Source organism: Lycorma delicatula, chromosome 11, assembly GCF_047948215.1.
Source record: "Lycorma delicatula isolate Av1 chromosome 11, ASM4794821v1, whole genome shotgun sequence".
Taxonomy (NCBI): domain Eukaryota; kingdom Metazoa; phylum Arthropoda; class Insecta; order Hemiptera; family Fulgoridae; genus Lycorma; species Lycorma delicatula.
In genome coordinates, this window is record NC_134465.1 from 13,224,907 (window position 1) to 13,240,767 (window position 15,861).

General features: G+C 31.7%; 1 protein-coding gene across 3 annotated transcripts in view; it reads right to left on the reverse strand.

Annotated features, from left to right (window-relative positions):
- Nucleotides 1-4,534: 4,534 nt before the first annotated feature.
- Nucleotides 4,535-15,861, reverse strand: part of waw (Translation factor waclaw) — a 67,663-nt gene continuing 56,336 nt past the window's right edge. For 2 of the 3 annotated variants that reach the window (XM_075378716.1, XM_075378719.1), the window contains exons 10-12: nt 7,167-7,295; nt 5,944-6,027; nt 4,535-4,724 (exon numbers count right to left, since the gene is read on the reverse strand). In XM_075378716.1, the coding sequence (XP_075234831.1) occupies nt 4,599-4,724; nt 5,944-6,027; nt 7,167-7,295 (339 nt within the window). In that variant the 3' untranslated portion in view covers nt 4,535-4,598. The remainder of the gene's footprint in view (nt 4,725-5,943; nt 6,028-7,166; nt 7,296-15,861) is intronic. The other variant, XM_075378718.1, reaches the window with a different exon arrangement.

Genomic DNA, 15,861 nt, shown 5'->3' on the forward strand with positions numbered 1-15,861 from the left:
ACTGTCTGAAAGTTGATTGGTCACACATTATTTTATTTAATTAAATACTGCATAATGATTTAGTCCTTTATTTCCATACCCTGTTTTCTTTTTATTAGTTCGATTCATTGTCCCCTTTTCAGTAGTTGTTTTTAATAGTTAAGAACTTATGGATATAATGTATTCAACATACTGAGCCAAATGAGGAAACCGTATCTATTGAATTATATCAATCTATTTAATTGGTTATACTATTCTTAAGCGATTGTTCCTCAAGAGACTTTTTATCATATGGCTCATACAGCAATTGTAGTGTCATCAAACAATACAAATACCATTTTTGGGAGCTCACTGGTCTCTGTGTAGTGCAGGCCAGTCAAATTTTTGTTCTGGTTTTGTGGTTCCATTGTGATTTTGTATTATACTAGCAATTACCCTGTTTGAATTTTGAAAACTAGAAGATTGGATGCGAAGATAAAACATTTCCGAATAACCTGATCTGTTAGATTGAGTGTACCTGAAGCGTTCAAAACTTAGCCTTCAACCTACTGATAAATACCTCATGTGGATTTTGAAAATTGGTTGATTGAGATTATAAGAGCACCCCGATTGCACCTCCCAAAATAGCGTCCCAGGGGCATCCCATCTATTAATTACGAGTTGATGATTATTGGTTTAGCCTCACATGAGGTGCTCACATCACCTCACCACTCTAGTCTCACACACAAACCCTGCGGGAAGTATTATTCATTATTACTATTATTATTTTAAATTTATTTTATTTAACATAAATTTAATTCTATTATTTTTTAATATTCTTCATTCGATTGATTTGAATCATTCAATTCAAACACAGTGATAGAAGCTTCACGATTCATTAAAGTTTGTGCTTCAACGGCAAATCTCCACTACTACATATGTACTAGGGTTGATGGAAAGTTTTGAGCTTCAACATGAAGATGGCAGCACTTGTCAACAAAAGCTAGGGAATGTATTCATGCATACGTTAAAATTTCTGCCATTTTGGATGCTCAGTTGTCGTTTGATAATCGTCAAGTCATTGTGAGTGTTTTTGTGAAAATGAAAAAAATTGAGTAAAATGCGGTGACTAAATACTTGTATTTGAAAGGCAATATGTCTATGCAAATTAGAACAGAGTTGGATGCTGTTTACGGGGACTCAGTCCCATCATTTGCCACCATGAAAAGAGCAGCTGAATTTAAACATGGTCGTACCAGCTTGATTGATGAGCGTTCAGGACAACCAAAAACTGCAACCACAACCAATATCAAAAAACTTCACTAAATGGTACTGGACGACCAACAAATTAAGGTTAGAGAGATAGCAGAGGATACGGGCATATCGAAAGAACATGTTTGTCGTATATTAACTGAAGAATTGGATGCTGTATTTTTTCACTTTGAACCAAAACCACTACATTCCTGAGATGAAACAACAGTTAAAACAGTGGACTGCAAAGGGTGAAACTGCTCTGAAAAAGGTGAAGACGGTTTCATTGGCCTAGAAGGTGATGGCAACTGTTTTTTTGGGATAATATTGAAATTTTGTTTATTGATTATCTTCAAAAAGGTAAAACAATAACAGGAGAGTATCACGCATCTTTACTTGACAAGCTGAAGGCAGAAACTGCAAAACAACAACCCCATTTGAAGAAGAAACTGCTTTTCATCAGGACAATGTGCCTGCTCACACTTTGATGGTTGCCTTGGGTAAAATTCATTGCACTGAATTGGTTAACCACTCACCATATTCACCAGATCTGGCCCCAAGCGGCTTTTTCTTTTCTAACCTCCAAGTTTTGCCTCGAGGAAGAAATTTTCATTGGACAAGGAGGTTATCACATACATAAAACCTATTTTGTGAAGAAAGACACCAGCTACTATTTGAAAGGGTTAAAGAGGTTAGAGTATTGCTGGAAAAAGTGTATCAACTTGAAAAATACGTCTTTCTATGTTAGGCTCAAAACTTTAGACAACTTTCATATATATATATTTATTTATAGCCTATGACACTCCTGGTAATGTAAAGATTCCAACGTGGGGTCAATACATCTAAATTGGTTCGGCCATTGAGCTGCTACGGTGGAATATACATACGTACATCCTAAATACATTATTCTCCTTTTTGGGCAGTTGTGCATACAAAATAAACATTTTTTAAATGTTTTTTCCTTTCTCTAGAATTTTTTTGCATAATTACAGAATCTATACAAATCTGAGGGTGATAGAATCTTTCTGTTGGCTTCATTTTAATAAAATGACACATTAAGGGTCTATAAAAGATTAATTAATTAATGTTATGGGATATCATATTTACATTAAAACTTCTTAGTATGTGCTTTTCTTTTGTAGGAAGCATCAAATGCACCTCAAATTAAGTTCAACATTAATCAGCTAGCATGTTAACACAATATTTGTCTTTTTAGAAACATTCAGATTGTTCATCATTTAATGCCCCAAGGTTTGGCTGGAGGAAATACAGATGTGATATATTACATCCCATTACTATGTAAAATTTATATGTTAACTACAATATCCTGGTAATTTTGTGTTTTATGTATACCCAATGCTGTCCAAGTAATAACTTCTACATTGATCGATAGTTTTTAATTTTTGCTTCACTTGCTTTTGAGAATTTTCACTTTGTGTACAAGAATCCTTTACTGTCCTTCTTTATAGCTTTTACAAAATTTTCTTAATGATTCCAAGTTTTTTTCACCAGGAGTTAAGTTCTCACATTTCTTTTGTTTTACTATATAATGCTGATCCCAGTTAGGTTGTCCCATTCACAAATAAAATAGTATGCTTAATAAAAAAGCTATTACTTTTAAATTTCCACATCGCATTCCAACTATGCTTTTTGTAATTTACTTTTACAATAAAAGTTTTCATAAAATCGTACTTTTCTTTCATGTTAATCTCATACCAAATTGGTAGAGAAGGATATTTATTACTTTTGTGAAGAACTGCTTTTAAGCTATACTTACTTGGATCAATGAAAAGGGGCCACTCATCAGGTTCATGAACTTCCCCTAATTGTAACATAAGCTCATCAATATTCTACAGTAATCTAAGTAATTTCTATCACCAAAGTACTGTAAAAAAATCTTTTGTCAGCTTCAATAGTCTGAGATTTTTGTATCTTTTTAAAGTAAATTCCAACCTTGCAATCTTGAACCTGAAGTTCAGATTGAGTTTTTGGTAAGTTTTAATCTCTTAGTCATTAACCTCTGTGATATAAAATCTGGCTTACTGGTTTGCAAGTCAGTCTGACTCGTGACTGTCTTTTTCTATAATGTCTGCTTCTTCATCACTGTTTTTATGATACAACTTTTCAGGAATCTCTGAAAATGTTGATTCCTGAAGAATCTTCAATTTTTGAGAGTAGAAGTTAGGGCACTTGTCCTGTTAAGATAGAAGAGCCAAAATTGGTCAACAGTATTAGGATGCAGAAGGCAACAGGAAACCACTCCATTAAAGATCCTGAAGGATATCCCTTTGAGTTCATACGGCATGGCTCTGTTTAATGTAAAATTATAAGGACAGCCAACCTTTGCTAAGAAGAATGCACTTAAATGATTGTTTTGGTTCATTCCAAAACACTAAATGACAAGGTCTAACTAACCACCAAAGGGTCACCAAATGATAACGTCTTTTGTGTGCCTTTTATTAGCCATCCTTATAAATTGACTGCACAGTTACTACATATACAACCCACCGGGTTGGTCTAGTGGTGAACATGTCTTCCAAAATCAGCCGATTTGGAAGTCGAGAGTTCCAGTGTTCAAGTCCTAGTAAAGTCAGTTATTTTTACACGGATTTGAATACTAGATCGTGGATAGCAGTGTTCTTTGGTGGTTGGGTTTCAATTAACCACACATCACAGGAATGGTTGAACTTAAATTGTACAAGACTACACTCGTACATATCATCCTCTGAAGTAGTATCTGAAACGTAGTTACCTAAACAGGAAAAAGAAAGACAAGTTACTATATATACAGAGCCCATGTCTTATCCTGATCACTGATTTTACAATCAAAGTACAATTTATTTAACAAAAACTGTGAATCATTCACACATTTATGATCCATTATGAAACTTTACTGTTCATTCACTTAATACAGTTATCACCCTGACTGAAGAGATTATACTATTAAAAGCAGTAGGCTATCAGAGCCAACAATCTTGTGTTGTTTTGAATAATAGTCATATGAATCTTGTTCATGTATGCTTCAAATGATGACATGATACGTGATGTATGTGTTATGACTTATATTATTGTTTTATGGTTGGTAATTGATTAATTAAGTAAAAAATACATACAGAGCACATAAATATAAAATAAAACGAATATATTTTTTTTATCATGCATGCATTATTACATCGATTTTCAAAATTTTAATTCTAACATCTTTTAAAAACAGTGATGAAAAAATTCTGACTTCATATTTGTTTTCAGCATTAAAAAACAGATCGGTTTCATCTTAAACAAATATTGTGTTTATGAGTATTATCAGAATGGAAGCATAAAGATAAAAACATAAAAAAAAAGTTTATTAAATTATTTAAATAACAAAAAATATACATTTTACTATCATTTTATCTTTTTAAGACCTCAATAAAAGTTTCCCTAGGTATTTGGATATTTGCAACTAATTTCATTCTGCGTTTTCCTTCAGCTTGTTTTTTCAGTAATTTCATCTTCCTAGTTACATCTCCTCCATACTATGAATAAAAATGAAAAAAGGACATTTTTAATTGTAAAAAAAAAAATAAAGTAATACACAGAATTAAGAAATGGGTATTTCTTACATTTACTAATTATGATATTAATTTTTTGATTTCTAATGCATTTTATATTTATAAATATTTAAACTCTCAGAGAGCACATCTTAGATGGACTGGCAGCCACAAAATAAATCTTAATGTATTAGAATTTTGGAGTCTATGTTTAAAGAAACATAGACTCCAAAATCATTATCAAATGTATACCAAATGCATTAGAAACCTTTTAAGATTGTGAACTATAACCTGGAACATTTTCAATGCCAACAGCCATATAAGTAAATTCAGTAAATCACCTTTAGATTATTAAATTTTAGTAATATCAGGTGCAGTTTGAGTGTTTATTTGTTTGTAACAAATAACCACAGCAATTGACAGTAATAAAATTTATTTTTAAAAATCACTGTATAAAAAAGATATGTAATGATAGAAAATTTCTATCAGTTCTATTATGTTTTTCAAAATAAACCTCTATTAAAGTGTAAAATTTAATTTTTTCATTTATAAAAGGATGGTTTATAAAATAATGATATATTAAATCAAGCACCTGACCTACTTCACAAAAATGTATATTCTTTACATTAAATATAAATTTCTTAAACATGGTTTTCGCTGATATACTTAATAAAATAATAAAAACGTCCACCTTACCAGCAAATAAAAATTACACTCTCTAGAGTGTAAAATACTAAAACTTTGAGTATACTGTTGAAAAGCAAACAGTCATGACTGCAGTTCATTTTAATTTTTGACTTTTATAAGACAGTGTAATTTTTATTTGCTGGTAAAGGTAGATTTTCACTTTTTAATTATTTTACATTAAATGCAGAACAGTTTATAACAGGTAGAGAGCAAAGTTCTAGTCTAAAAACAAGGCAATAGAAAAGGTTTTTTTTTGGACAGATGTGATATTACTATTCCGTGAATTGAGGAACCTGCAGAACTACATATACGTCCTCGATATGAAACATGTCAATTCATCTAGTCAATTTTTTTTTAAATTACAAAAATATAATGATACAATTATAAAATATTTTTCTTTAGGGTTAATCATTATATTCAATTCTGTTTCTTTTAAATACTTTGCTTCTAAAACTATAAAACAAATAATACCATTTTGCATCACCAAAACAACATATCAATACAAATCATTTCTTACAAGTTTAGCAGTAACATCTTTGCGATAAGCTTTTAAAGTCTCCCTGGCATAAACTTTATTCCCCACTGCTGCTTGAATAGCAATCTGGAAAAATAAATAAACACAGATAATATTTATTTATATTTCTTTAACCACTAAAATCCAGTTAGGATAGTGAGTGAAAATACTTATCATGCTTTCAATTCTCAATTGCATCATCAGCCAAATAATTAAAATAATTACATATAAATTAAATTAGCAGAATGTTTCACACGGTTACATAATAATGTTCCTTGTTATCCCTAAAGGCCTAAAAATGAATTATTTTTAATTACTTTCTTATTATCTGATATATCAATTCTGTCAACTTGAATGATTCCTTATTCAAATATCTGGTGCTTAATTATCCATTTACTACATACTTCTTTTCATAAGTATTTAATATTTCTAAACTATTTACATTTATGCCTTTTTTAATAATTTCTTCTGTTTCACTGGAGAAGTGGACACTTCTATGTTTGTAATATGATTACATCCTTTTTTAAATTATGTTACAGCCCTTCAAATATAAATGTCATTGCAATTATTATACTTTATTTTGTACGTCCCACATAAATCAAATTTTACATATCAATTAGATTTTTGGTTTTCTGTTCTACCTCTTTTATTTCATTCCATTTCAGTTATTTTTATATGTTTAACAGATTTACTTTCTACTACATATTAATGTATTAATTTCTGTACGATCCTTTGATCTCATAGTAAAGTAACATTTACTCAGGGTAGTGATATTACAGGTTTCTTTTTATTCATTTACCATGAGTAAAAAAATAATTTTTCTATCTCAAAATGTTTTATGACAATATCAATAACACACATTAAACAAGGGTCAATAAATTAAATAAATTCACATCAACAATTACAATTGTAACTAATACTTAATTGTGCACAATTCTGAGCAAAAAAAAAAAAAAAAAAAACACTGAATTTTCTTCAGTCTGCTGTATAATTTAAAAAAAAAAATTATGTAAACCATAGTACATTTTGTAACAAAATTTGAAAACAATGTGTAACATACTACTACAGCTATAAAATAATTATATTTGCTTACAATATGCTTCAACATACTGTGAAAATGATATGAATCCTGCAGCAGCAAATCACAACCCACTATTTAAAAAGGATAAGTAAATAAACAATGTCACTGTCAATAAATTGGTGCCTGATGATCATAAAAATAATACCTGATACTGCTGACGTGGAATTATTTCAACAAGCTTTTGACATAATCTACGACCAGTGGCTTGTACTTTTGATGAATGAATAATAGTAGACAATTCTTCCACTGGAGTTCCATTAAGTAAAATATTCATCTAGAGGATAATTAAATTAAAAAACAATTGTTAATGAATGAATTATATATATATATATAAATACAAATTTTTTTACAAAGCTATTTTTAATTTTGAGGTGTCGCAGTAAAATTTAAAAATATTTATTTTTAATTTACATGAAAAACTAAACTTTGAGTTATTAAAAACATGATAGTAAGAGCAACTGGTTGTTAAATAAATTAAATATGTAGAATATATAAAAAAATAATAATTTGAAAATGATAAGACTATTTTTAACATACAACAAAAATAATCAAAAGCTAGATGAATTCTGAAATCAACTACAATGAATAACTGGCAACAAATAAAGATATAGAGATGACAGGGAAAGAAGGAGAGGCCTAGTAAACATCTAAATTTAGAGCAACTTAGGACATAAATCCCTCTATGAATCATGGGACCTTGTCGTTGGTGAGGGGGCTTGAGTGCTCAGTGATACAGAATAGCTGGACTGAAGGTGCAAGCCTATCGGAGAGATATCTGTTGAGAGCCAGACTAAGGAATGATTCCTGAAACAGCTCTTTCAGTAGTTGTTAAAGGCGTAGATCAGGATGACTTAAATGGCCATATTAACATCACTCAATCCTCTAAGTACTGCGTAGCTGAAAGCGATGGAAAACTACAGCTGCTTTTTATCCAAGAAAATGTAGCTCTGCATTTTCATATAAAAATGATGGAGGCGCCTTCCTTGGTAAAATATTATGGAAGTAAACTAGATATTATGGCCGATCAGATCTTCGTGTGGGGACTGCTAAGGAAGGGACACCAGAAACTTAAAAAATAACATTCTACGAATCGGAGTGTGGAATGTTAGAAGTCTAAAAAAGATTGTTAGGATAGAAAATTTAAAGAGGGAAATGGATAGGATAAATGTAGATGTAGTAGGAATTAGCAAGGTTTGGTGGAAAGAGGAAAACGACTTTTGGTCAGGTGATTTTAGAATAATTACCTCAGCTTCAAATAATGGGCAAGCAGGAGTAGGTTTTGTAATGAACAAGAAGATAGGGAAGAGAGTACAATATATCTAAATGCATAATGTTAGAATCATTGGAATAAGGATAAAATCAAAACCTAAACCGACAACGATTGTTAACGTCTACATGCCTACAAGCGCCCATGATGATGATGAGGTAGAGTGTGTATACGAAGAGATTGATGAAGCAATTAAACACGTAAAAGGAAATGAAAATTTAATAATAGTTGGAGATTGGAATGCAAGCATTGGAAAAGGCAAGGGGGGAAATACAGTGGGTGAATACAGGCTGGGCAAAAGTTATGAAAGAAGGGACTGACTTGTAGAGTTTTGCACAAAGTATAATTTAGTAATTGCAAACACCCAGTTTAAAAATCATAATAGAAGAATATACACTTGGAAAAAGCCAGGTGATACTGCAAGGTATCAGATAGATTATATCATGGTTAAGCAAAGATTTAGAAATCAACTTGTTGACTGCAAAACTTACTCTGGAGTAGACATTGATAGCGACCATAATTCAGTGTTAATGAAATGTAGATTGGGGTTTAAAAACCTGAAGAAAAGGTCCCAGATGAATCGGTAGAATTTAGAGAGGCTTAATGAAGAGGAGGAAAGGAAGATTTTTGAGGCCATCGCAAGAGGTCTGATTAAAAAATAAGGTAGAAAATGTAGAAGAGTGGGAGAATGTTAAAAAGGAAATTCTTGAATCAGCAGAAGCAAACTTAGGTGGAACAAAGAGAACTGGTAAAAAACCTTGGATTTCAGATGATATATTACAGATGAATGTAGAAAAATAAGAATGCTAGGGATGAAGAAAGTAAAAGGAACTATCGACAATTAAGAAATACCATAAACAGGAAGTGCAAACTAGCGAAAGAAGTGGATTAAAAAAAGTGTTCAAAAGTGGAAAGAGAAATGAACATTGGTAAAATAAATGGAGCATACAGGAAAATTTTGGGATACATAAATTAAAATCTAATAATGTGTTAAACAAAGATGGTACACCGATATATAATACAAAAGGCAAAGTCGATAGTGGGTGGAATATATTGAAGAATTATATAGAGGAAATCAATTAGAAAATGGTGTTATAGAGGAAAAAAAGAGGATGAAAGGGGAGAAACAATACTGAGATCTGAATTTAAGAGAGCATTAAAAGATTTGAATGCCAGAAAGACTCCTGGAATAGACGGAATACCTGTAGAATTACTATGGAGTGCATGTGAGGAAACAATTGATAGGTTATACAAATTGGTGTGTAATATTTATGAAAAAGGGGAAGTTCCGTCAGACTTCATAAAAAGTGTTATAGTTATGATACCAAAGAAAGCAGGAGCAGATAAATGTGAAGAATACAGAACAATTAGCCTAACTAGTCGTGCATAAAAAATCTTAACTTGAAGAACAATTTAGATCCAGAGTAACAGTACAAGGTGAAAAGACAAAGATGCTACGATTTGCTGATGATATAGTAATTCTAGCTGAGAGTAAAAAGGATTTAGAAGGAACAATGAACGGCATGGATGAAGTCCTACACAAGAACTACCGCATGAAAATAAACAAGAATAAAACGAAAGTAATAAGATTATGGAGGTAGAAGATTTTTGTCATTTGGGAAGTAGAATTACTAAAGATGGACGAAGCAGGAGTGATATAAAATGCTGAATAGCACAGGCGAAAAAGCCTTGTGAGAAATATAATTTGTTTACATCATAAATTAATTTAAACATCAGGAAAAGGTTTTTGAAAGTATATGTTTTTGTGAAATGTAGTGCTATAGGAGAATGTTAAAAATCAGATGGGTGGATAAAGTGACAAATGGAGAGGTGTTGCGACAAATAGATGAAGAAAGAATCATTTGGAAAAATTTAGTTGAAAGAAGAGACAGACTTATAGGCCACATATTAAGGCATCCTGGAATAAGCACTTTAATATTGGAGGGACAATAAAAGGAAGAAATAGTGCAGGTAGGCACAGTTTGGAATATGTAAAACAAAATGTTAGGGATGTAGGATGTAGGAGGTATACCGAAATGAAATGACTAGCACTAGATAGGGAATCTTGGAGAGCTGCATTAAACCAATCAAATGATTGAAGGCAAAATAATGGAAACACATATTCTTATCTTGTACATCACAAAATATTAATTGTCATTGATGGAGAGACACTATTTATTTCTAATTCACTATCATGGATTTAAACAAAAATGCTTTTCAAAAACTGCAGCAGTTCTTTATAAATCTTAAAATTTTGTAGATATAATTGGGTATTACACCAAGAATATGGTATAAGTGGAAGAAGACTCAGATGAAGAGCAAAATGGAATGCGCAGAACAAGAAGAAATGAAATTTTCTATTAATGTTATTACTCCCAACAATTTATTTTAATCATTATGTAAAACATAAATAAAAACAGAATGAAAATAATAATATATTTTTTTAGGATTCTTCTCCTTTGCCCCAACAGAGAACTTCTTTCCTCTGAACAAAGAGAGAAGATGGGAAGCATTAAAAAAAAAATGAGGAAAAAACATACAACAAAAACTAGTATTGATAAGCCAATAATTGCTTTACACATCAAAAGCAAGCAATTAGAGAAGAAAGAAAAAATCAGTTAATAATTTCAGATTTCAACTAAAATTATTAATACAGAAATACCATTATATTGACCAATGAAACTGACCATATTTCAAGTCAACTGCAAACCTCATTCATCTAATGCTAGGATGCTGTACTTTGCTGCCTGGGACAGTAATTTCTTATTCAATTTTTTGTGTCTTTAGTATATATATATATATATATATATATATATATATAATTCTGTATCAAGACTGTTTCTGATTGTGTGTCAAAAGTTTCTGATTTTGTTTTGGAACCCACTTGCATACTTTGCAGAACCCAAGGAGTTTTGTGGGAATGGAATGGGGACTTCAGTGACTGATACCCATTTCCAATATAATTTCATTAACTTTAGTGCTATTCGTCTTCATGGACTGTTCGAATGTTGTTCTCTGTCACACTTGTCCTGGAATGCCTACTGTAATTCATTTTCTACGGCTTCATGCTCTCCTTTAAATTTGCTAGCCCTCACAGACTAGGGTATGTGACGTCACATGCTCAAACTGGACAAGGTTTAATGCCCTCATTCATTAGAAACTTCACAATATTACAACGCACAACCAATGATAAGAAAACCTCGCTCTGATACGATTCTACTGACCAGAGATCTGAGGTGACTGAAGCATCCATCCCCTTCTCACATCACCACCGTCCAAATTCCACCACACTTCCCCACTTATATTTGTTTGTGAGATGTGAATCACTTAAGTCCAGTTTATTTTTGATATCCTCATTCTTACAGATTTTAAGATCTAAAATTTACATTTAAGCAAGAAATTAAGCCATTTTGACATTCAATATTATTTCAGTGTGTGTTCTATTGCAGGTGATGATAGAATAGTTTAAATTACATCTCACACAAACTTTATAAAGCAACAGGCAAGTAATCAAATTATGGAAAGTCTTGCCTTTCCATAATTTCATTATGTTTGGCTTTGCTTACTATATAATTTACATGTCCATTCATACAATCTGCTACCCAGTATCACGCCAAGGTTCCCGACTTAACTTTCTCTTTTAATAATAAGTGAATGGATGGTGTATACAGACAGAGGTATCTGTTTTCTTGTAAAAGATTAGATGAAATTTGCTTCAATGATATTCTATTTTTTAGAGCCGAGTTAGAAATAGTTTAATGTTTCTCTGTAGAAAAGAATGGTCAGTCAGAGATTTAATTTGATGATATAAGAGGGTTATTTTTTTTTCAAGGTCCGATCGATTACAAAATTAAAACCACAGTGAAAATAAAAAATTTTTTATTTTTGACTAGTACTTACTCTGATTTAGACATTTGTTGTAGCGTGGTTCCAACTTTCCAATACCCTCGTCATAGAACGGAGCCGCCTGTGTTTTCACCCATGTTTCTACGCCGGTCTGTAGCTCGATGTCTGTACCAAAATGTTGTCCTCCCAGCCAGCGTTTCATGTAAACAAAGAGGTGAAAATCGGATGGAGCCAAGTCCGGGCTGTATGGTGGGTGATTGAACACTTCCCAACGAAAACGCTGCAGGATCTTCTTTGTTATACAGCTGCAGAAATGTGGCCGAGCATTGTCATGGAGGAAGACAATGCCTGATGACAACATTCCTCTCCGCTTATTCTGAATTGTCCAGAAACGAATCACTCAATACAAAAATTGTGAACCAACGATTTTCTCGAATTGTCTTATCCACTTGCTCAACGAGATCATCGGTTGACACTCACTTCCTTCCCTGACCGCCTGCATCATGAACATCTGTACGTCCTGCTTTAAAGTTCCTGCATCATTGTTGCACTTTGCTGTCACTCATTGAAGTTTCAGTACACATTACTTATTTGTCGATGAATTTCAGCCGCATTACACCCCTCAGCCTGAAGAAATCGAATTACTGCACGCACTTCACACTTCTGGCGGGAGATGCTATTGTTGTAGACATGTTTACGTGCTAGCTGCGTGTTCAGAACTAAATGAAGTGACGCGGCGTGTGAAGACCATACTAGAGATGCTGTGCAACACATATGCAAAAAGGTTCATCTGATTTTTGCACAGATTTTTATTTCGCGACCGATCGGACCTTGAAAAAAAAATAACCCTCGAATATTTTTTGGTAGTTTGCAAAAAGTTTAAGAATTCTTGAAAAACTTCAAAAATACCATTAATAAATAAAAAGAATAATAAATCCAATATGGAGATCTGTGGTAATCTGCAGCTAGCTCTTAAAATTGCACTTGAAGCAATACCAACAAAACATACTTTAAATCTTCTGTCCCAGATATGATGCAATCTACCTGATGAATCTTGCTGAAACTACACTTGTGAAGCTTCTGTAATACAATATAATGTGGTGTTTAATTTAATGCCATTTGAAAATCAGAGTAATGTTGTCAATTTGACCTTTATTTCCTACAACCAAAAAAAAAAAGATGACAAGAAGAATATAACATAATTGTAAATGTGGTTGCAGATAACGCTTTTAAAAATTTTGAAAAATAAATTGAGGACAGAAATAAAATGGTAATTTAATTGTAGGAGTTTCTGTTTGAAAATAAGTTTTACAATAGTAAATTCCAAAGATCAGGAAAATACCAGAGGATGAACTCCAATTATACAATAATATAAGAATGAGGGAAGTGGTGTGGTCGATTTCTTTCATAATAAAAAGTATAAGTGGATCTAGAATTCAGAAAATTCATAGAAACAGCAATATCATCATTCTGATCCCAAAGGGAAGGCACCCTCCATGGTATATAGGTCGCTATACTCTACTCCCTCCATACCTAGCTCTTCGGGGCTTTACCGGAGATTACCTTCAGTACTTCAGCAACAGTCATCTCCCAGTCTCGACTGCCTAAGTCAGAATGCCATGAATGACACTCCTTTTGGTGAACTAATGCTAACCTAAAGGAATGTACTTAAAACGGTCTCAAACAAGTCCTCAATGATTGAGCTGTTCCACCCAACCTACCCAAAAATGGTAAAAGGTGAGCTGGACACCAGATGAAAATCAAGAAGATATAATAAACTAAATTAATCCAAACAAAACAAACGCAGACTATAAACATGTAAATAACCTAAACTAAAACACCAAAACAAGAGTAGCAATCAGGTATATTTTTGAAGTTCTGGTAAATTTTTTTTGGAAATAATTTCACTCAGTAATAATAATAGCATTACTGCAGCAAACAACAGTAAAACAATATCACTCTTTCTTAATACATGCTTGGTAACAAACTAAATTTTAAATAGAATTTGAAATGATTTTATGAAGATTATCTACTGCTTCAAGAGTAGAACACAAAAGTACACTGCACCAACATCCCTAATATTCTAATACAGGGATAAAAATTAACTCTGTGACCGTATGAAGGCAACAGATTGCCAAACTGAATCCAATGAAAGTTCTTTATTAAAAAGAAAACCGATGTCTGATAAGCCAATCCCGCTAAGGATCATAATTCAGTGTGTCATTTGTTTCAATTAAATCTAATTTTAAGAAAAATGGCATATCACCAATTTTAACATTTGAAGAAAAACTGTGTTTATACAGTCCACAGTAAAGGTTGCATCTGCTTAACATTTAGCATAAAAATGAATGTCAGGTCAAGTGAATGTGTTGTTGATAAACATACTTCAAAAACATTAAAAATCCTGAGAGATTTTTTCTTAGCATTCCTCCCCTTCGTTTCCTACTAGTATTTTTTAAGTCTATCACTAAAGTTTTGTTTTCCTGAATTCTGTCCCACACTTAGTAGTATTGATTAAGTCAGAGCTGACTGAAGAAACTTTTAACTAATAGATGAATAAACAAATGGAGAAAAGTAATGATTACCACTCAATAGGTTCTTTCACTAGTATTTTGAAGCATCACTTATTTCAGCAGCAATTTTTTGACAGGAAACAAAATTTAATGCTGACTGTCTGTTCTTTATGATCACCCATCGCAAAAATCCACAGAAATGTTTTACAAATATCAACAAAAACAGACACAGAACATCTTAGCAATCATCTGAACAATATAGAACGATTTCATTTAGCAGAATGCCATAGGATTCTTCACACACTTAATAAAGAGAATTTACAATTATGTCTAGGTTGCATGCCCGGTAAATATTCGGTTACTTTTTTTTGGTACATCCTTGTACATGAAGAATTCAGTCTTTATTTGAACAAATCAAATGTAAAAATGTAACTTAGTAATTTATAAAAAAAATGATCTCCCACTTAAAAAAAATTTTGATTTCAATTGTAGCTTATATTCTCTTCAGAGGAAGTTGTTTAAATGCTTTTTTTTTACATTAACTATATATTATTTTAATTATTATATGACTGCATTAATAAATTATTAAGTTATTAATTAAAAATGAAGATCTACGAAATCATAGTACCATTAAGACATTTCTCAAGTTGGTCAATTTGCTTTATTGCAATACAATATACTTTGTTAGTTATTATTGATAAATTTTTTTTTTCAAGATTGATAAGTATTTTATCAAACTTCTACCACAAGCAAGTTAATAAATATTTAAGAAATGTTCAATTTTTATTTAAAATTCTTAATCTTACAAGACCAGGAAGATATGATAGTTTGATCTAATATTTAAAAATAGATTTTTCAAAAACTATTGAAATTTTTAATAAATGATTCATATGAGTGTGCACACACAGAATGAGAGAGGGGATGTATGGCTTCTTTTTTTGCAAAACATCTTTTATTGGTCTAGTGATTTCCTTTGTCAGAGGTTATATCAACATTCTTCAATTATTTATGGTTTTGGTGATGCAACATTATTTCTTCTACTTCTGCTAGTATTTTTGATTGTGTGAATGTAAATGATTTTGTATTTATGTATATGAATTAGTGTAAGATAAGATATATTTTAGATAACAACCAGTTGTTATTAGCAAAAAATATTAATCATTAAATACAAATATCAAATCACTAACCAAATTATATGTTTTTGGGGAGTTATT